Source organism: Bactrocera neohumeralis, chromosome 2 (assembly GCF_024586455.1).
Source record: "Bactrocera neohumeralis isolate Rockhampton chromosome 2, APGP_CSIRO_Bneo_wtdbg2-racon-allhic-juicebox.fasta_v2, whole genome shotgun sequence".
Classification (NCBI taxonomy): Eukaryota; Metazoa; Arthropoda; class Insecta; order Diptera; family Tephritidae; genus Bactrocera; species Bactrocera neohumeralis.
Window position 1 is genome coordinate 56,762,852 of NC_065919.1, and position 23,178 is coordinate 56,786,029.

A 23,178-nucleotide genomic window follows, 5' to 3' on the forward strand; every position below is an offset into this window, starting at 1 on the left:
ACGTTCCAGACGTTGACAGCTAAAAAATAGCAAAACACAAATATATTTTTTATAAGTTCCCAAGTAAATAACCACAAAATGTATGAAAAAAATGTCATGCGAAATGACGGCAAAAGCAAACAACCCAAAATTTTCGCCATAAAAAATTGACAAAAAAGTTAAAAGCGAAAACACAACGCGTTTTTAAGTACGAATTAGCAAAAAAAAGCTAAAGTTCTCTAGGAAAGATAATAAAATAAATAGCGAAAACCCCCAAAGCAATAAAGAGCACAGTCAAAAATTCGTTAAACTTAAATAAACGCAAGCCGAATGGGAAGAAGCAGAACTGCTAATTGCGAATAAAATGGGCATTTCTTGAAATCGCAAACCAAATATACGCACACACATACAAATACACACCCGTACATACATACATATGTATATACACGACAATTTGGATACGCGCACAATTTCTAAATTCGCAAGTTATTGTTGTTATTGTAGTCAAATGTTGGCAATTGAATTATTGCTGAGAGCAAAGTGAAACCCGTTTCCGTGCCACTTAAGAAGTTAAGTCGAGTTCAAATTAGTCCAATTGCGGCTCACTCGTTCGACAGCTGTTCAAGCAGCGCCCCCGAATTTAGATTTGAGTCACTTCTCCTCATATAGCCTATGCAAGTACCTCTGCATGGTATGTACTTGAGTTCGTAATGTAAAATGTTTTAACGTTGAAATGAAAATCGTAAATAAAGGGTGATCTATTTCGAGGTTTATTATCATTCGAAAGAACATTCTTTGGCATTTATTTTTTTGAAGATTATCTCTTACAAATATTGGCCGCGGCTATGTCTCAGATGGTCCATCCGTTGAGCCCAATCTTGACAATGACTCGTTCGAACATTTCGACTGGTAACTGGTGCAATGTTTTGCTCCAGGGCCTGAATGGAAGCTGGATTGTCCGCATAAACTGTAGAGTTTAAATAGCCCCACAGGAAAAAGTCTGTCAGTGTGATATCATACGATCTTATCGGTTTATGGTATGATATCATAAGTTTGGTGGTTTGAGGTATCTCCAAAACATGCGTTGTGAATACCACCTCTTCAGGTGTCGATAATACGTTGACCTCTTAGTTAATTTTTTCGAACGTGAATTAAAAGAAGTCATTCGGTGTCAATTCAGAACTATACGGAGTATGACTCATCAAATCTACGTTTTCAGTGCTCGAAATTGGAGTTGTTTCAGTCGATATGCGAAATTTGAAGTATTGTCGTGGTGAAGAGTGCTTGCAAGGCAACTGACAAACAAATGGTTGTGTTTCCGCTCAGAATTTACTGTTCTGCATTGTTCCAGTGGTATGGTTGTGACATATACAGTTTTTCCAAAAATACAGAGAACCATCTGCTTGTAAGTGCTTCGTTCTCAGACAATTTTTGTTGGAGTTGGTTCATCTTGAAACACCCACGCAGACGACTGCTGTTTACCTTCGGGCTCATACGCGTAAATCTATGATTCATCAACTTTCACAATTTCATTGACGTGTTTCGAAGCACCGCTATCGTATTTTGTTAACATTTCCCTCGACCGATCAACACGAGCCTTTTTCTTGACCGATTGAGAAATTCTGTGGGATCAACGAGAACAAATTTTTTTTGCTGTCAAATGTTCATGCAATAATGAATGTATGTTAGTTCCACTAATGCCTGTAGTTGTCTCAATCTCACGTTAGGTCACCTGACAATCTGATGCACAGCATCAATAGTTTCAGGAACAACAACTGATTTTAGATGACCTTTTCGAAATTTTTAGCGATTTAATTCCGTTTTTTGGTGGAAAAGAAAATATAAAAGGCAACCTACTCATAAATCGCACAATGAGGTATGAAAGGCAATATTAACGATCTTACTCGTCTTGTGCTCTTTTTAACCGCAAAGCTGTTTGATGTATCCACATCTCTCTTTTCCTCCATTTATTTATCCCTTTATCTATCTCTATCCCTTACCTAATCTTTCTTTCCATCTTTGCTTGTTTAACCTCCTGTTTGAGTTCAGATCTACCTATTTAGACATATCATATAAGCTGCTTATTCAGTTTACTTTTATTTTTCAATTATCGCCGCCAAAGTTGGCTCATGAAATCATGTTTTTGCGATTTGTAAATTGCAATGAAAGTACGACAAATGATCTGGTCTAATTTCCGACCAAGTACTATCCCTTTCTCGCTCTCATCCATCACAAAACCATTAAGGAGTTATTATACCATTATAATCAAAGGCAAGAAAATGTTAAAGACTTCGAAAGCTATTACTTAATACGAGTAGGCAAAGTCTTGAAACTGAATATTTGCTATTTGAATTTCAAGCTTTAACTCTAATTTGGCAAAGTTAGTTGAGACTTTTATAAATTACACTTCACATTGTATACTTACGATACAAATTCAATTAAAATATGAAATTTTGTTCGGCAGTAATATAGAATTTGAGAAACTCAAAGTGAAAATCATTTTCAAAGTTAAATTATGCCGGAAAGCTGACGTGCACCGTTTATAAAAATGCTTTTCCACCGCTGCAGCCAAATAAGTCGAAATGCTGTCTCTGCCACCACATTCTTCAGATTTGGACCTGAAAAAGTCACTCGCAGACAAAAATTAAAGGGGGGGTTAGGGTTTTAAGTTAAAAAAATATACTTTTTTGGCGAATTTATTTCTTAAATATGAATTCAGTAATTTTATTGGGACTTTTTCTAAATTATAGACTATACTTTTGACAATCTAGGGTAATAAAATTACTCAATGCGAATTTAAGAAATAAATTCCCAAAAAAAGCTATTTTATACCACGGATCCCTAACCTCTCCTTTAAGTCGGTTATGAACCTATTTGCTTCTAAAAACTTATTTTTCAGTCAGGTTAAAGAAGTTGGAACATCACTGGGTCAAGAATACCGAGCTAAAAGCATACTTCCGTATTTCTTTTGTAGTTTGAGTACTTAACGGACGGCTCTCGTGAAATAAAATTTTTATTCATAATATACAGGATTGCAAAATTATGTTTGAAACCGACTCCGACAATATCATTTAGCAATATTCGAAAAAAATGGTTTTCAAAAAATAATTAGCAAAAAACTTCATTAATTATGTCCACCTCTAGCAAACGAGAGCTCATTCTTAAGTCTGCAATGCCGACAAACTTTACATAATCTAAGTATATACATATGTTTGTATATTATCATTTTTATATATTGCCGTTGCATGTGATATTCTCAGTTATACTTTTATTTGTATTTACACAAGTACATTGACACAGATAGATATGTAGATAAAGTTGCTGCTTATTTTAAAATAAATACACTTGTGCCGGCACAAAAGCACGCTCAGCGAAAGCACCGTTATTCGCTGATAAGCACTAAATTAATTCATCAATAACAGTTGGAGCGCAAATAATGAATGATTCTGCAATTCTTGACACAAACACACATACATACACACTTACAAATGGGAGTACTTCGCGCAAATGCAGCTCTGAGCCTGTTTGCTTGTCAAACATTTGCACACAATCGTCATCAAGTAGTGCAAACTAGTCATAAGTAAATATTTATTTGTATGTATATGTATGTATAACAATTTGTTATACACTAGCCACATGTTGCTCAGAGTATAATAATTTTTTATTTACCAAACCCTGAACACGCTGATCATATTGAATATATGTGTGTAGTCCCACAGTTTTCGAGATATACTTGTAGATCTGAAATCCTTTTATCTCTAAGAACCAGCTCTTTTGTTGGAACCGTCGATATCTAACCACTATAGCATATATCTGTCATACAAAATGAATGTTCAAAATCGAGTTCTTATATGGAAAACTTTTCTATTTGATGAGATATATTCATGAAATTTGAGTAGAACTATTTACCTAAGACAACGCTATGATATCGTAAAGAAAATTTCAGATCGGATCACTATGGCATATAGCTGCCATACAAACTGAACGATCAAAATCCAATCTTTGTATGGAAAATTGGTTATTTGTCAAATATATCTTCACAAAATGTGGCATGAACTATTGTCTAAAGCGACTATATAATCTACCAAGAAATTATTGAGATCAGACTACTATAGCATATAGCTGCTATACAAACCGATCTATGAAACTCTAGTTGATGTATGAAAAACTTTTTTATATGGGCTGATAGCTTCACTAAATTTTGCATATGGTATTGCCTAAGCTAACGGTACAATCTCCATAAAAATTGTTCACATCGGACCACTAAAGCATTTAGTTGACATACAGACTGAGCGATCAAAATGAAAATCAATTTCTTGTACGGAAACTTTTTTTCGGCGCAACCGAAGTTAATGTTTTTCTTGTTTATTTTATTTTATTTCATTTTTAAATTATATATATTTTTTTAATTTCCTTAACTATGCATCTTTTCACACAGCATATTTGCATTTACAAGCATTATTTCTGCAATTATAATTACTTTAAAATACTTTTTTTAAATAACACCTCATAAAAGTCTCCTCCACGGCAACTTCTTAAGCATTTCTTATTAATTTTGTTTAAATTTTTTTCGCTTCACCATTTGCATTTATTAATTCACTCATTATTCCGCTGCCTTTCGTGCTTAACGAACCAATTAACTGTTGGCGAGTACTTCCTCCACTTATGTGCATGGTATTATACTATTATTATTCTTCAATCCTCAATCATTGGGAGCAACAAATTTTCCCAGCAAACTCGTACACACATGTAAATATGTATGTGCTAAATACCAAGCATTATATGCCGTCTACACGCACAGGGAAGTATGCTGCCCTACAGAGAGTGACCGTAAAGAATCTCTGGAATTCACAGTATCAAAATGAGGGGGGACTTGCTGTTTCTTATAAGAAGTTAAACTGCAATAAATTGTTTGCCTTGTTCGTGCCAATTGTGGCCATGTCAGTAGTCGTGCTTCTGCATTGTTATTGTAATTTTTTGTACTGCGCCGCACTTGCTGTAATGTCACACCTTTGACCCTGGTAATCAGCTGCTGCTTACAATGACTAGTTTCTATTATTAGCTACGCGCAGCATTACTGCACTGCGATGGGGTTAGACGTGATGACAGTGTGATTTACGCGTTTATTAGTGTACATGAGTGCATATATTTTTACAAATGACATAATTTATTTATGTTGATAGCGTTTAAAAATTACTTTGTTGAATAAATAAGGTAATTTTTTAGAGTTATATATTTATATTTGAAATTATAAATTTCCTGGAGGAATAGCTGTCAAACCAACTGTCAAAGTGAAAGCATACGTTTGACATTTATGTTGAGTACACTTTGCAAAATTAAAACATAAAGATTTATACAGGAAAAAACTTTTGAAATTGCGGAAATATTATAAAAAACCGAGAACTGTGCAAAAAGTTTACAGAGACCTTCGCACACGTCAGCCATGAGATACATTTTCGGTTTAAGGAAGACGTAAATTTCCATTTCGGAAAGCAAAAATTCGCTGAAGAAACTTCCATGCTAGTTTTATCAAAAAACATAATTCTAAGAGTAGTACAAAGTTCTCAAAGACGGTTGAGAGATCGTTGAAGACATGCGTCGTTCTGGACGACCTTCGACCTCTTCAACTGATGAAAATATCTCAAAAAGTGAAGGATACGATGCTTGAAAATCATCATGTAAGTGTTAGTAAGATGGGAAGAGAGCTCGGCATCTTTCGCGAGTCCGTTCGAATGATTTTGGTGGATATTTTGGGTATGAAACGTGTTCCGACTCATCCCGATAAAGCTATATTTTTTCAAAAAGAGTACGATTGTGACCGAATGTTAACCCAAAAACACAATGAATACCATCGATCAACCAATAGATTCACCTGATTTGGCTGGAAGTGATTTTTTTTCTTGTTCCCCAAAATGAAAAGGCCGCTCCGTGGAACCTGAGATAAAACAAAAATGGAGAAATCGTTGGCGTAAGTGTATTGCAAGTGGTCGGGATTACTTTGAAGGCGACAAAAAATATTGATGAATAATTAAATATTTTGCGTTTTATTTACAATTTCGGGGTACTTTTTACTCACAATGTATTCTCAGCGTCCCTATACTAGCGATTCCGTTCAAAGAGCAAATCAAATTTTTAAAGCAATATTTTTATATAAGTAATTGATTTTAAAAAATCTATAGCTCTAAAAAGAACACCCTTTATACACATATACTCATTTTGTGTACAATTACTTGTCTATAATTACTTACATATGTGTAAACATATGTTTTCTCTGAACACTTTCTTAAAGCTGCCTCTCGAGCGCACACATTTGGCTCAAACTCATTAAATACAGATTTCCAATAATACAATAACAGTAATGAAACTGCTTCTCCGTTCATTAAAGCAAGCTGCTACAATACATACACACAATTGCCTATTATACCACACACACACACATGCACCTGTAAAGACATTTAACGTTAATCTGTTGCACTTACAATTCACTTCAATTCACTTAAATGGCATCACTGCATTAATGCAATTGCCGATAGACGCATTACATTTGATTACCGTTAATTAATTGATTGTCATTTAGCGCAGATTTTTACAAGAAAATATTTTCACCCCAAACAAATGTTTGTCGCTCTTCCATTTTGCTTTTCTCGCATTTCATTGCGCCTTATATTATTTTGTTGTTTGTTAAAAGAAAAGCTCTTGGGTAATTAACGACACTTTAAGGTGGCAGCAATCTACGGGTTTGTCATATTTCAAAAGCTAAATTGGCAACATTTTCATTCAGCAATGAAAATTCTCTTAATATGTTCGATTTTAATTAGTAAATCCATAAAAATAGTTGCCTTGTGTTGGGGAGCGTTTTCAATAGCAAGCGATGAAATAATTTGCTTTCTCTTTACTTTTGTTGGTAATATGGTAATGATTAAAGCTATCAATGAAATAAGAGGTTCACTGACTTGCTGCTTCTTTTTCTTTACTTTTGTAAAGTTGCTGTACTGTTGCTTACGCGGTTATAGCCGAGTTAACAACAGCGCGCAAGTCGCCCGTAGCCAGGTTCTTCTCCATCTGATCTCTCCAACGGAGTGGAAGTCTTCTGTTGCCTCTGCTTTCACCGGCGGATACTGAATCGAAAACCTTCAAAGCTGGAGTGTTCTCTTCCATCCGGGCGACATGACTTAGCCAGCGTAGTCGCTGTCTCTGCACTCGCTGAATAATGTCAATGCCCCCGTATATTCCCTACAGCTCATCGTTCGATAGACCGCGGTACTCGTCGTTCCACAAAGCCTTTCTCTCGAATACTCCTAAGGCCGGCTCATCAGTTGATGTCAGTGTCCATTCCTCCGCACCTTATAACAGGACAAGAATAACAAGAAACTTGTAGAGTTTGATCTCGGTTCGTCGAGAGAGGAGTAGCACCTGTGAGCAAGAGTTATTCTGCATTAACAAAATTAAACAAAATTATCTCCGACTTCGAAGTTATGACTGTCAACAGTGAAGTGGGAGCCAAGTCGCGAGTGCGACGATTTTTTGTTTGATGACAGAAAATATTTCTCTTGCCCTCGTTCACTCCCAGACCCATTTGTTTAGTATACTTTTATGGGAGATTGTACCTTCTCTATTTAGCACTGCAGGTCGTATTATTTTCTCCAGCAATAGATTGAAGAAGTCATACGATAGGAAGTCTCCTTGTCTGAAATGTCGCTTGGTACTGAACAGCTCGGAGAGGTACTTACCGATTCATTTCACGGGTCTTTTACAAGATTTAGCGCATGGTGAATATTTGGTCAGTTGCTGATTTTCCAGATCCAAGGCCACGCTGATAAGGTTCAATCAGTTTGTTGACGGGGGCTTCAGTCTTCCACACAGTATGCTCGATAGAACCTTACATGCGATTTTGAAAATGCTTATTCAACGGAAGTTGGCGCAGATTGTGAGGTCTCCCTTTATGTGGATTAATCGGAGCACACTTAAATTTTAGTCGCGCATGCTTTTCTTCAGACGGGTAATTGCTATTCGAATTGCTTCATTGTCGGGCAATGGAAATGTCTGTTCCATCATCATCGATTGGGAAATTAAGTACACCATCTCCTGGTGTTATGCTTTCACTGCCATTCATCAGCGTGGTGAGGAGTTCCCCCATAATTTCAGTATGCTCTGGGCATCTGTCACTAGATCACCTCTGGGGGTTCTACAAGATATGCTTCGGTCTTGAAACCTTCTGTTAGTCGTCGCATCTAAAATATTATACTCTAAGAAAATTCGATATTTCTGACTAGCACCAAACTCTTAAGACTCCTTAGAAAGATATATACTCTTGATAAGCTATTTCAGTTTTAAAAGCTTTTTATACATTTTTCTTTTAATGTCGAAGAGCGGGAATAACAAGTTTATTTGGTTTTAATACTCTCTTCCAAATAAATAGGCTTCCCCGCAACATTCTCTATGATAATTTACGTCGAAAAAAACAAAACAAATTGCCCCAAAAATGAAAGCAGATCACAATTTAGAGTTCATAGAACCTGAATGCAAATTCGGTACAAGTATTTTGATCGCATTTTATCGAGTTCAGTTTGCTATTCAAATTTAAATTTTGGCCTTTTGCTTTGCTAAAGTAATTTAGTGTGACGATAAAGATAACGTTTGCATACAAATCTCAACTCCATTAAATGTTTCACGAAATCGTTGAAATCGGTATGGGAAAAAATATATAAAATCTGGTAGAAGGCGAATAAAAACGAGTTATCTTTGTAATACAAACGATTGGATTGAGTTGGTCTTTCTCTCATAGATATGCATATGGAAGGATATAAAAACTGATAGCCATTATTAAAGAGAAATTTTGGAAATTACTGACCATTTGGAGTAATATGTCAAAACTGTCGGCTGCCTGTTTCGTAGTATAGCTTAGTTTTGGACCTTATTTGGAAAATCATTTATCTCTAAAGTGATAAGTATGGGATGATTCATATGACGATATTTTGGTACAATTGCACCAAAATAAAATATTTTCATGTTAATCGCATTCTAATCGTTATAATTCTTCATCCATCCAACTTTTCAAAATACTGTTAATGATTTAAGATAATGATATTGCAATCTTTCCACAAATAGTCTGAATTGAGGTTTGAAAAGTTGAACGGGGCTTCGAGATGGCCAATTAATTTCGTGACTCGTGAATGATCGTTAATTGCTTGTGCTGTGACATATAACAATGTGTGTTCCTTCTACATTATGTATATTGTTTTAATGCGTCTTTGATGCCATTTCTATCAAAGTCCACGCCACATTAGTTTCACCTTTGAAAGGAGCAAATTAGTTTAATCTTTGCTTCCATTAAAGATTTTCATAGTTTTACTATAGGTACTGTATACTATACTATACTTTTTTAAAGCAGTATTCATTTGCATCAATAACCAAATGAAACAACGCTTTACTTCTTGCATTTTTATACCCTTAACATAAGCACCATCAGCAAAACAAAGATATTAAGTTTGCCAGGAAGCTTTTAACAGCCAGAAACAAAAGTTGGAGATCCTATAATATATAAATATGTGTAGTATATATATAGTATATAGAAATTATCAGCTTGTTGGGCTGAGTACAGAGTATTATCCAAGGTAACGGTACAATCTTCGAAGAAACTTTTCAGATCGGAGCACCAAAGCATTTATCTGTCATACTTACTGACAGATCAAAATCAAGTTTTTAAAAAAAAATCAACGAAATTAATGTTGTTTCCTCTATTTATCAACAGCAGACACCGTATGGTTAACCCTCTGGCTAGTGTGCTTATGTCGAAGTCATAGTATAAGAGATATTTTTTATTCACCAAATTATGCCCAGTCATTGACTCAGAAGCACGAAAGTCACACATTAACTCTTCGAGAAACTTTCTCTCGTACATTTCGCCATAAATAAATTTATTAATTAACTCACAAAAATTTATTTCAAAATAGTTTTACATAAATCATTTGATATCATTTTAATCACCTTTTTAAATAATAACGCGAACAAATCTTGGAAAATCACCGCCAACAAGACAAATGAATGAAGATCAACAAACTTTTGAATGGCGCTATTGAATTACCATAACAATAAAATAGCTGACAAAGACCATAGATGTCTTTTAGCAATAACAATGCTTATTTGACGAACTATAATTACGAATATTTAACCAAAAATAAACAAAAGTATTTGCATAAAAATACAAATCACAAAGCTGATCGAAACGCCATAAAAACAACCGTTTGACAAAGTGGTAAGGCGAAAAAATTCGGTGTACATCGTATACACGCGACCAACTGTCACTCAGTCAAGTTTAAGGTCAAGTCAACCATAATTGGCTAATTGCTTGGACGTTGCTTGCGCGCCTGCTTGCTGGCCGACTCGCCGCTTGCGCTCAAATATGTGCTGCTCACGGCAAAGTGGCTGCGATTTTGTCCATGGCAAATCGTTGCCGGTTATTTCGAGAAACATGTCTACACATGTACGTGAGTGTGTATGTGTGTTTGTAAGTGGCTTTAACACGTACATACATGGCTATGGAGTTTACTAACTGAAAACTGGTTGTTAGCGCTGCGGCTCGTCTGTGAGCATGTCTAATGGCCACCTGAAGTGCCAGCTTCAGCGCTTCACCTTGCCTCTCGGGCGGTCTCTTGTTGTGGTGTTGTATTTGGTCATTTACGTAGCGACTGCATCAAAACAAGTTCACTCGCACATTCCATGCGATTTCATATTGACTATTAAGCGCGCCAAATCAATAATGATAAACGCACCAATAATCAATGACAGCTATTGGAGAGCGAGAGCTGGTAAAACTTCTAGCGGCCTGCCTCAAAATGTTGTTCGACAAGCTGTTATTTTAATTTATATTTTTCCAGAAAACCATAACTTCTGAAAATCACTTTTAATCACTTGCTTACATCCTAGTATCTTATCACTACTAATATTCTGCTATTTAAATGTCATACTAAAAGTCTCTTCGAAGTGAGGTTATATGTATTTAAGCAAGTCACTTTTTCATATAAAGTACATTCTATTGCACTCTAATAGCTGCCTATCATATTGGAAGACACCAGTAAAATATTAACAATCGGCCACAATTAAAAAGCTATTAGCGCTTTTATGGCACTGGTGGCAAAGAAGACTTGTAACACAGCTTTCCTGTTGCTTTTTTCAACAAAATTGTATTGAGTTTAATAAATGTGCTTCCTGTCAAGTCAAGTATAGCTTAAGCACATACTATATGTGGCTAGTTTAGATATTTAACCGGTTCTTTTTTGTTTAAATTTATCTTTTATCTTAACGCATAGTCATAATAAATATTCTTTTTTGGTTTTAGATTCCTCTGACATCGTCGATTGCAAACTGAAACTGATTCTCGGCTTAATATGGACGCTCATTTTACATTACTCCATTTCAATGCCACAATGGGATGGCGAAGATGAAAGTCAAGTGAATGGCTCGGGTCCAACGCCCAAACAAAGGTAAGTTTCTAGCATTTTAATGTTATATTTGTGCTTTCCGAATATAATTATCGACATTATTTCTACAATGAACTATTCGGAACTGCGCAAAATTGATTTTTTTATACCTTAATCAGGAGGTATATTAAGGTTGACACGAAATTTGTAAAGCAAAAGAAGGAAAAATCCGAGTTCTTGCAAATGATCAGCATACTAAGTCCATTCAATCATGCCCATCTGTCTGCCCGTCCATCTGTCTGTATATTTGCCTACGTCTTTTCTTACTAAGAAGTTGTGCATTTGTTAGAGCCGCTAATATCGGACCACCATAGCATATAGCTGCGATATAAACTGAACGATAAAATTCAAGTGATTGAGCTCTATTATTTTACAAGGTATCCTCATTTGTCACGGATAATTATCGAAGGTAACGGTACAATATGTATATATTATAATACAGTGGCCATATAAAGGAGCGCAAGTTTGGTGTTGGATTCGTGGTGGGAGAGAGACTCCGTCGCCGAGTACTATCATTCACTCCGGTGAATGAACGTCTAGCCACAATCCGCATCAAAGCGAGGTTCTTCAACATATCGCTGATCTGCGCCCACGCTCCGACGGATGAGAAGGACCATGTGACCAAAGATGCCTTTTATGAGTGCTTGGAACGCACTTATGAGAGATGCCCCCGCCACGATGTCAAAATCGTGCTTGGCGACTTTAACGCCAGGGTGGGCAAAGAAGGTATATTTGGCACTACGGTCGGTAAATTCAGCCTCCACGACGAAACATCCCCAAATGGGTTGAGGCTGATTGACTTCGCCGGGGCCCGAAATATGGTTATCTGTAGTACTAGATTCCAGCATAAGAAGATTCATCAAGCTACCTGGCTGTCTCCGGATCGAAAAACTACCAACCAGATCGATCATGTTGTGATAGATGGAAGACACGTCTCCAGTGTTTTAGATGTGCGTGCGCTCCGAGGTCCTAACATCGACTCGGACCACTATCTTGTTGCAGCTAAGATTCGCACTCGCCTCTGTGCAGCAAAAAACGCACGCCAACAAACACAAGGAAGGTTCGACGTCGAGAAGCTGCAATCACAACAGACAGCCGAACGATTTTCTACTCGGCTTGCACTCCTGCTCTCTGAGAGCACTAGTCAACAACTCGGTATAAGGGAACTGTGGGACGGCATTTCAAATTCCTTACGTACAGCTGCAACCGAAACCATTGGTTTTCGGAAAGAGCAAAAGAACAGCTGGTACGACGAGGAGTGCCGTGTTGCAGCGGAGAGAAAACAGGCTGCCTACCTCGCCACGTTACGATCGACCACTACACGTGCGGGATGGGATAGATACCGAGAGTTGAAGAGGGAAGCGAGACGCATTTGCAGACAGAAGAAGAAAGAGGCCGAAATGCGTGAGTACGAAGAGCTTGATAAGCTGGCCGACAGAGGTAATGCTCGAAAATTCTACGAAAAAATGCGGCGGCTTACAGAAGGTTTCAAGACCGGAGCATACTCTTGTAGAACACCCAAAGGTGATCTAGTCACTGATGCCCAGAGCATAGTTAAATTATGGAGGGAACACTTCTCCAGCCTGCTGAATGGCAGTGAACGCACAACACCAGGAGAAGGAGAACCCGATTCCCCAATCGATGACGATGGAGCAGACGTTCCATTACCCGACCATGAAGAAGTTCGAATAGCAATTGCCCGCCTCAAGAACAACAAAGCGGCAGGGGCCGACGGACTACTGGCCGAGCTATTCAAACACGGCGGCGAAGAACTAATAGGGAGCATGCATCAGCTTCTTTGTAAAATATGGTCGGACGAGAGCATGCCCAACGATTGGAATTTAAGTGTGCTATGCCCAATCCATAAAAAAGGAGACCCCACAATCTGCGCCAACTACCGTGGGATTAGCCTCCTCAACATCGCATATAAGGTTCTATCGAGCGTATTGTGTGAAAGATTAAAGCCCACCGTCAACAAACTGATTGGACCTTATCAGTGTGGCTTCAGACCTGGAAAATCAACAACCGACCAGATATTCACCATGCGCCAAATCTTGGAAAAGACCCGTGAAAGGAGAATCGACACACACCACCTCTTCGTCGATTTCAAAGCTGCTTTCGACAGCACGAAAAGGAGCTGCCTTTATGCCGCGATGTCTGAATTTGGTATCCCCGCAAAACTAATACGGCTGTGTAAACTGACGTTGAACAACACGAAAAGCTCCGTCAGGATCGGGAAGGACCTCTCCGAGCCGTTCGATACCAAACGAGGTTTCAGACAAGGCGACTCCCTATCGTGCGACTTCTTCAACCTGCTCCTGGAAAAAATAGTTCGAGCTGCAGAACTAAACAGAGAAGGTACCATCTTCTATAAGAGTGTACAGATGCTGGCGTATGCCGACGATATTGATATCATCGGCCTCAACACCCGCGCCGTTAGTTCTGCTTTCTCTAGGCTGGACAAGGAAGCACAGAAAATGGGTCTGGTAGTGAACGAGGGCAAAACGAAATATCTCCTGTCATCAAACAAACAGTCGTCGCACTCGCGACTTGGCTCTCACGTCACTAATTTCGTCTATTTAGGAACCAGCATTAACACCACTAATAATGTCAGCCTGGAAATCCAACGCAGGATTGCTCTTGCCAACAGGTGCTACTTCGGACTGAGTAGGCAATTGAAAAGTAAAGTCCTCTCTCGACGAACAAAAGCTAAACTCTATAAGTCTATAAGAAGAAGAACGGTACAATATCCGAAGAAATTATAATGAATGAAGAAATAATAATGAATGAATTTAAACTATCTGAAATAAAGCTTTATCCCACTTTTTTAAAAATCATTCATAACTTTCTCTGTGGCCTCAACTGAATACGTGTATATAAATGATCTCGACTGAACAGCGTACGCTAAGGCCTGAGCTTAATAGGCTACTACTATGCTAAGTAGGTTAGCTGCGAATAGTAATAAGCAGTCCCCGACCAAGAGCTGCAAGAGAGGATGGCTTGACTCAAAACGCCTCATGCGCCGAATGAGCCTTCGCCGTAGAGGCGAAAAGATGCCGCCTTAAATAAGCGTCCACAACCTCCAATGGTACCGACATACCCAAGAAAGGGAGGGAACAAAGCGACGACGGAACAATCCATAAAACAGCACCAAAAGGGCACAGGTGTCGACGAATCTCCTGGGCAAGCGTCCATCAGAGGCCAGTAAGATTCTGATTATGGAGTACTGGAAACCCGGAACGGATTAGTTTGACAAAGGGCTGGTGTGACCAGTATTCTAACACCTCAGTAGATAAGAGTGAAGTCTTACCAAAATGGCTGTCAAGCTAATACTGTTTTCATCTCCATAATTTTTTGGCTGGTTCAGGTTCAGCTGAGACGAGCTCTTGATTCGTGGCTTTAAACAAAAGCTCCCATAGAGACTTGTGTCAATCTTTGCGTGGCCTCCCTGCTTGCATAGATAACCAGGGGGTTCAAAAAGGGCAACTGTTACAATGTGCGGAGATAGCGACTAGAAGCGGATACCCATTAGAACAAAAATGAATACACCGCAACAACAACAAAAAAAAACCAACAAAACAAAAAGAACAACAAAATAAAGATGGCCAAGACGAGGAATTCGGGTCGGTCTTTCGTAAAAGTAGTCGGATATTTAGATCCCCCACACACACCATCACGCCTAAATAAGCCGACAAAACTAGAGAAAAGATAACCTCAGAGGAAACTCCGGCCACACAAGCACCATCAAGAAAACAAAGAGAAGGGAAGAGCACCGCAGTTGCCACCACAGAAGAACCTCAAAACTTATCGAAATAAGAGTACATTACTCAAATGAGACTGGTAGAAGAGGAATTACGCCGTCCGAAAATCTTAACAAATTTTATTTACATAGTATATTAATATAATAAGAGAAAAAATTATTTCAAGCAATACAGAGTACTGGTATTCCTTTACTGAACAAATATAAACTTCTTCCTTCTACTCATTTCTCTTACAGGCTACTCAACTGGATCCATACTAGAATCCCGGATATGCCCATTAACAACTTCACCAACGACTGGACCACCGGTAAGGCGGTTGGTGCTTTGGTTGATGCCTGCGCGCCCGGTCTCTGTCCTGACTGGGAGATGTGGGATCCCAAGGATGCTGTACAGAATGCTTCCGAGGCCATGGGTCTCGCCGATGACTGGTTGAATGTGCGTCAACTGATCAAACCCGAGGAATTGGTTAATCCCAACGTGGATGAACAGTCGATGATGACCTACTTGTCGCAGTATCCAAATTCGAAGTTGAAGCAAGGTGCGCCGTTGCGCCCCAAGACCAATCCAAATAGGTGAGTTCGTATTTTGAGAAATTTATTTCGAATAATAAAAGTTACAAATTACCGTTAATATATATTTATAATAAATTATTAAATTTTCTGAGCGTGTACACATTTAAAAACTGAATTAACTGCAACTGGCACGTAACCTTTCTCAACTACAATTCAACTTACTTCTTTCTACGTTTTCTATTTGTCTTCTTAATTAATGTTATGTGTGTGTGCGCATACTATTTTTCACATATTTAATCGAACGCTAGTCGGGAATTGTTCTTCCAATTTTTATTTATTTTTTTATTTCTTTTTTTTCAAATCAAGACTGGTTTTTGTGTAGAGGTGAGAAAATTTCTAAAATTGAAATACTTTTATTTTTTTTCGACTTTTTCGATAAAATTTATCAAGTTTTAGAATTTCTCTATAATTTTCATATTTTTAATTCGAAATAGAGGTTTGTGTTGGGGAACAAATACTGGGCATAATATTTATATATTTTCTTTAGTTCTTTTTTTTATTTTTCAATGTTTGTGTAAATTTTTATTAAGTTTCTCTTTTTAAAAAGAATTGTATTCCATTTGTTTAATTTTTATTTAAAAATTTTTTACAATTTTTTTCAAATTGAACTGGTTGTATTGAGGTAAAATAATATCAAACGAATTATTTTTGTTGTCCTTAGTTTCCATTTTTATTTTGTTAATATTACTCAAATTTTTAATTTAAAAAAATGTAATACAATTTTTCACTTAAATTAAATTAGTTAAATAAAAATTTTGCTTCCAATTTTTTTAAATTTATTTTATTTAATTTATTTTTCTTTTTTATTTAAAATTTTTTAAATTTTTTTTTGCTGTTTTCCCATAAAATTGTTTTTGGCTTACAAATTCAAAAATCTAATATGTATTTTTTTCTTCCTTGTATCTATTTTTTCTTCTGTGTGTTTCAAAATTCTTTATTGGATATTGTTTTTTCACAAAAACCTATGCAAAACATGAAAACAAAAATTTCACTGAAATGAAAAAACGTAAAACTCAGCATTCCTCCACCGCGGTAAGTCTGGAATGCTTGCATATTGTTACTTTTAACTGCTCAACGCGGCTAAATAAGCACAGTAATTTGTTTTGTTTGTATTGTTTGGAGAACAGCTTAACCGCCATTTACCAGTTATTTGGTTATCTTTTTCGTTTCTTGCTCTTACTGCTAGCTACAGGCGTATTTCAACGCCTTTCTACTTGCTTGTTTGCTAAGTGTCATTATGTACTTCTCTAAAAATTATATTATGTTAAATTGTTAACTTTTTTGTTTCGGCAAATTCGCCTTTCGTCGCACTGTTCGAACGGCAAAAAGCATAAGGCAAGCATTTGACGCTATATTTTATATTCAATTTTACTTTGAGAATTCAGTGTAGTAATTACATCCGTAGAATTTTTAGTTTAACGCACAACCAACGGTATTGAACAGCAAAAATGTACGAAATTGCGCTTAATAAATAATATTAGCCGCTAATAAAATAAGTAATTGCATATAACAGAATTCTATGGCACTTGACAGAACTTTACGCCAACAGCAAGAGAAACTGTTAAAATTCAAATGTAATGTTGATTAGCAGTAAGCAGCGCTGCTTTCACTAACAACAGCAGTCATTTGTGTCTATGTTCTCTTTATACAAATCTTTGCATAGCCGCAGGCGCTTATTGTTAAAATGAATACAGCGACCGCAGAGAATGTTAAGAATATTCATTAACATTTTCTGTTCTGGCGACCGCTCAAATATGTTAACTAACTGCACTGCACAGAAAATGCTACGGAATTGTTTGCTGCAGCAAAAACTCAATATAAAGCTGCTCTGCTATAATAGGTTTTAATAAAATTGCAAATCGACTGCAGTGTTTTGTTTATTAACAGCCATTACAGCGATTTTATAATTAATAACGATTAAATAAATTACAATACTTATTAATTAGTATATAACTATATTAATTATGAAAATAATAAATATTTAAATAAATATTTTTTTTTAACGCACTTGTCATTATGAAAAGCTCTGCCTTTTGTCTAACAGCCAATGCAGTAAAAATTAACAGAGCACTTGGCTAATAACATATTGCAAATATTTAAGGGTAATCAATGAATAATTAATGAATAATAAACTAGTTTCTGACAAAAAACTGAATTAAATAAAAAAACACTATTCTTTTAAATAAAAATAAAAATTTCAAAACTGAATTAAAATTTTGATTTTCCCTTGTCTTTTTCTTTTACTTTTTTATAAAATAAGCTTAACAAAGAAAATATTTAACGATTCCTATCGAAAAATGATGTTAAGATATATTAAGAGATTTTTCCCAGTTTTAATAATCGGAAAAATATCCTTGAGGACACTCAAAAGATAAATTAAATCTCTGATAGTCAATTAAGCGGTTAGAAAAGGACCCGAGTTTCTTTCTTTCATTATTTTGAGGACGTCGAAATTCTATACTAAGCAAAGCCCTTAATTTGGTCTATATATTTACACCGATATTAGTTTCATTTAATTATTCATTGATTACACCAAAAGTATTGCACTTTTTGCAGTTATATTTACAGTAAAGCAATTTATTTATTGTAGTTATTTGAAACATTACTTTTTTAACTTGCTCAAACTAAAATGCATACGATCTATTTCTGAACAGAGTACGTGCTTATGGTCCTGGCATTGAACCGATCGGCCCTGTGGTGGGTGCACCAGCCAACTTTACGGTGGAGACTTTCTCCGCTGGCAAAGGTATAGTACACTTATGTAGAATATCCTACAATTTTTTAATCCTGATTTCCCTTTGCAAACATATCATAGGTTCCGTCGATGTCGATATCGTTTCGCCAAATGGTCAAATCGAAAAAGCCGATGTACGCTTCAATAACGATAAGAATTTGACCTACTCCATCTCATATATACCCAAAGCTGAGGGTGAACATAAAGTGTTTGTGAAGTTCTCTGGTCGTGACATACCGAAGAGTCCGTTCCCCGTTAAGGTGGAAGGTCATGCCGGTGATGCTTCGAAGGTTAAAGTTACTGGACCCGGCATACAGCCAGCTGGTGTTACCATTACTAAACCGACTTTCTTCGATATTGATGCTAAAGACGCTGGACGTGGCGTACCCGAGGTGATCATCATCGACCCGGCCAACCACAAGACATCCGTGGCGGCTAAGGTACGTCAATTGGAGAACGATGTGTGGCGTTGTGAATATGTCGCCTCCACGCAAGGTCTACATTCAGTTAACGTCTTCTATGCTGGCAGTCCCATACCGAATAGCCCCTTCCCGGTGAAGGTAGCGCCGCTTTCTGATGCGCGTAAGGTACGCGCTTCGGGTCGCGGTCTGCAGGCGAACGGTGTACGCGTTGGCGATGATGCCGACTTCAAAATTTATACCGAAGGAGCTGGCGAAGGTATACCGGAGGTACGCGTGATCGGACCCGGTGGTGCTAATCAAAATATTGCCTTAACTAAAATTGATGGTTCTACATACGAGTGTCACTACTTCCCCACTAAAGAGGGTCGTTATGTTGCTATGGTCACATTTGGTGGCCAAGAGGTGCCAAAATCGCCTTTTGAAATTAAGGTTGGACCTAAGAAGGAGTCTTCCATTGTCGCCTATGGTCCCGGTTTGAGTGGCGGTATTATCGGTTATCCCGCCGCTTTTGTTGTGGAAACTAATGGCGAAACTGGCGCACTCGGCTTTACTGTGGCGGGTCCATCACAAGCAGAGATCGAGTGTCATGATAATGGTGATGGCTCTGCATTGGTCAAATACCATCCTACTGCTGTTGGCGAATATGCAGTGCATATTTTGTGCGATAATGAGGACATACCCAAGTCACCGTTCATTGCACAGATCTTGCCGCGCACAGATTTCCACCCTGAACTGGTGAAGACATTTGGCCCCGGTTTGGAGAAGAACGGTGTAACAATTGGTAAACCACAAACATTTACGGTGGATACCTCCAAGGCTGGTTCAGCGCCCTTGGAAGTTGTGGTCGAGGATGTGTATGGAAAGCGGGTACCGGTAGATATCAAAAATAATCCAGACGGCACAAAGACTTGCACATATATACCAACTTCAGGTGTACCGCATACGGTTGAAGGTAAGTGAAATGTTTAAAGACCTTTATGAAATTTATTTCTCAAAAATTTTTCTTCACCGCAGTCAACTACGGCAGCGTGGCTACACCCAATGCCCCCTACCGCGTTTACGTTGGCGTCCCAATCGATGCCAATAAAGTACAGGCATTCGGTCCCTGGTTGCAGCCTGGCGTGCGCCCTAACGCACCCACACATTTCAATGTGGATGCACGTGATGCCGGCGATGCCGAGCTGAAGGTGAAGATCGTACACGAGGAGACTAAAGTGGAAGTGCCAAGCCGCATTATCGATAACGAAGACAACACCTACACAGTGGAGGTCATACCACCCACCAAGGGTGCCTACACCACCACCATGACTTATGGCGGTCAACCTGTCCCGCTCGGCCAGAAGGTGCTTGTGGAGCAAACTTTGGATGTTACCAAGATCAAAGTTGACGGTCTCGAACCAAGTAAGTATTCAATGCTTTTAACGCTTTATCTCGCTCTCTCATTTTTCACCTATGCATATCTGAGTTATATTGTCGAAACCAAAAACAAAAAAAAAAGAAAACAAAATAGCAATGGTTCAGTCAATTTAAGTGATAGTTTACAACAAGATACAAGAACAATACAAGGTCATCATCTAAGCCCAAAAACTTTCGTTACAAACTTATTCACGTACAAGCTGCACCATTGAATAGCCTCCAGCAGTTCCGCATCATTACGCGTGGCCTGCCGAAAGCGGATCTCGCCGTCACCATTACCAGTCCATCGGGCAGTCGCATACGCGCGCACGTCATACCCACCGCTGAGGGATTCCTCGTCAATTTCACACCCACCCAACTGGGTGAATACCTGCTGAGCATCTGTTTCGGTGGCACACCGATCGCGCCGCGCCCATTCCGCCTGCAATGTCTCAGCGGCAGTGATTCGAATAAAGTGCGCGCTTTTGGACCCGGCCTTGAACGCGGTCTGGTAGCACAACCAGCTGAGTTCATAATAGACACACGTGGCGCCGGTCAAGGTGGACTTGGTGTGACCGTAGAGGGTCCCTGTGAGGCTGCGATTAATTGCCGCGACAATGGCGATGGCACTTGCAATGTCGCCTATCTACCGACCGAAGCCGGCGACTATACTGTGAACATCACATTCAACGAACGTCACATCAGCGGTTCACCATTCCAGCCGGTCATCATGCCACTGCCGAATCTACAAAACACGCGCGTGAGTGGTATTGGCATACAACCACATGGTAGGATATTGAAATTTACGCAGGCATCGAATTATTTGCGTTCGATGTAGTTCTGATGCTTCGCCGTTACTGTTGTCAGCCAACCCGCAAGCGCATGCGTGACTCAAACAAGTACGATCAGCATAAAGGCCAACGCAATATTGAACTTTCTTTGATTAAAACAAAAACAGCAAACGCCTACAAAATTAACCAAACGCTTTTGTGTGCCACAACAACTGGTCTTCCAAGCCAAACCAGTCTTACTTAACCCAAGCATTTACTGTGTTCGTTCGTTCGTTCGTTATTTGCAAACTAATCACAAATCTAACAGTAATTATGAATAATATATTCGATAGCATGTTAGCCCCGCCTGCGTGAGTTCGTAAGCCACCCAGTCATGGGATCTCGAACGCATGGCGATGCTTTGCCTAAACACTTACGAAGCGTATTCGGCAACAGTTTTATATTTGGGTCGTACTGAGCCTTAGTTCGTTTACATACGAAGTAACGTGAAAGTTAACAGTTCGGCAAATCAAAAGGAAAGCCGAGTTCGTTAGTTTTCACGCAGCTTCGTGCGTAAACGCTGTTACCTTCACTTTTACACTAATCGCATTTAAATGTCCTCTTCTATCATTTGTTTTGTGCGTTATTCGGCTCGCTGGCTCTGTAACAATTAACTAACACAACTCCTCTCTCGCTCCACAGGCGTCATTATGAATGCACCCACGGATTTCATGGTTGACATGAGCAAAGTTGGCAGCGACATCGACTCAACGAAACTCTCCTGCGCCATCTTCGATCCCAAGGGTAATGTGCTGCCTAGCAAGATTGTTTCGGGTCCATCCGATGACATTTTCCGCGTCGCCTATACACCCTTCGAGGCTGGTCGTCACACCATTGAGCTGCTCTACGACAACATTCCCGTGCCTGGTTCGCCGTTTGTGGTGCATGTGAAGAGTGGTTGTGATCCGTCACGTTGCAAAGCTTACGGTCCGGGATTGGAGAAAGGTCTGACGAATCAACAAAACAAATTCACGGTAGAAACACGTGGTGCTGGCAATGGCGGTCTATCGCTGGCCATTGAGGGTCCATCCGAAGCGAAAATGACCTGCACCGACAATCGTGACGGCAGCTGCGATGTCGAGTATTTGGCGACAGACCCCGGCGAATACGATATCACAATACGTTTTGCTGACAAGCATATACCCGGCTCACCGTTCCGCGTATTGGTCGAAGAGACCGTAGACCCCAGCAAGGTGAAAGTATACGGACCCGGCATTGAGCATGGCGAAGTGCGCGAAAGTGTGCCAACCTACTTCAATGTAGACGTCAGCGAGGCCGGACCTGGACGCATAGCCGTCAAATTGACCAACTCTGAGGGCATACCTGTGGATAATCTGCGCGTTGAAGATAAGAGCAATGGCATATACGCGGTGCACTATGTGCCGCCCAAACAGGGTTCAGTGCTGACGTGCCAAGTGAAGTTCGCCGATGAAGAGGTGCCATGCAGGTAAGACATAGTATTATAATGCGAAAGTGTTTTGCGGATTTCACTGAATATTCAATCTTGCATTTCACAGTCCCTTCGTAATGACCGTCTTCCCCAAATCGGAGGCCACTAAAGTAAAAGTTAAGGGCGTCAATGAGAAGAAGAAAACACCTGCTTCACTACCAGCCGAATTCGAGATCGACACCAAAACGGCCGGTCAAGATGACATTAATGTCGCGATCAAGAACCCGAAAGGTAAACAATTAGCACCACGCATGGAAGAAGTCGGCAGCGGTACATATGTTGTGTCATTCGTGCCCGACGAATGTGGCACCTATCACGTGAGCATCAAATATGGCGATAAAGATATTGAAGGATCGCCATTCAAACTCGAAGCATTCCCCACGGGTGAGGCGAAGAAGTGCAAGCTGGTCGAAGAGGCGCCGAAAATACAAGCGTCGGGCAGCAAGAGTCACCTAACGGTGGATGCGCGCGACGCGGGCGATGGCGCGGTCACATGCAAGATCACCGATCACAAATCCGGACGGTACGTAGTGAGTTGAGGCGATGTAAAATGGG

At 39.1% G+C, this 23,178-nt stretch overlaps 1 protein-coding gene across 5 annotated transcripts in view; it reads left to right on the top strand.

Annotated features, from left to right (window-relative positions):
- Positions 1-23,178, top strand: part of LOC126751522 (filamin-A) — a 115,003-nt gene that overhangs the window by 41,199 nt on the left and 50,626 nt on the right. For 2 of the 5 annotated variants that reach the window (XM_050461851.1, XM_050461847.1), the window contains 9 exons: positions 11,318-11,462; positions 15,457-15,792; positions 16,810-16,824; positions 18,447-18,538; positions 18,608-19,900; positions 19,963-20,349; positions 20,565-21,131; positions 21,816-22,620; positions 22,691-23,146. In XM_050461851.1, coding sequence (XP_050317808.1) covers positions 11,318-11,462; positions 15,457-15,792; positions 16,810-16,824; positions 18,447-18,538; positions 18,608-19,900; positions 19,963-20,349; positions 20,565-21,131; positions 21,816-22,620; positions 22,691-23,146 — 4,096 coding nt within the window. The remainder of the gene's footprint in view (positions 1-11,317; positions 11,463-15,456; positions 15,793-16,809; positions 16,825-18,446; positions 18,539-18,607; positions 19,901-19,962; positions 20,350-20,564; positions 21,132-21,815; positions 22,621-22,690; positions 23,147-23,178) is intronic. The other 3 variants (XM_050461848.1, XM_050461849.1, XM_050461850.1) reach the window with 3 other exon arrangements.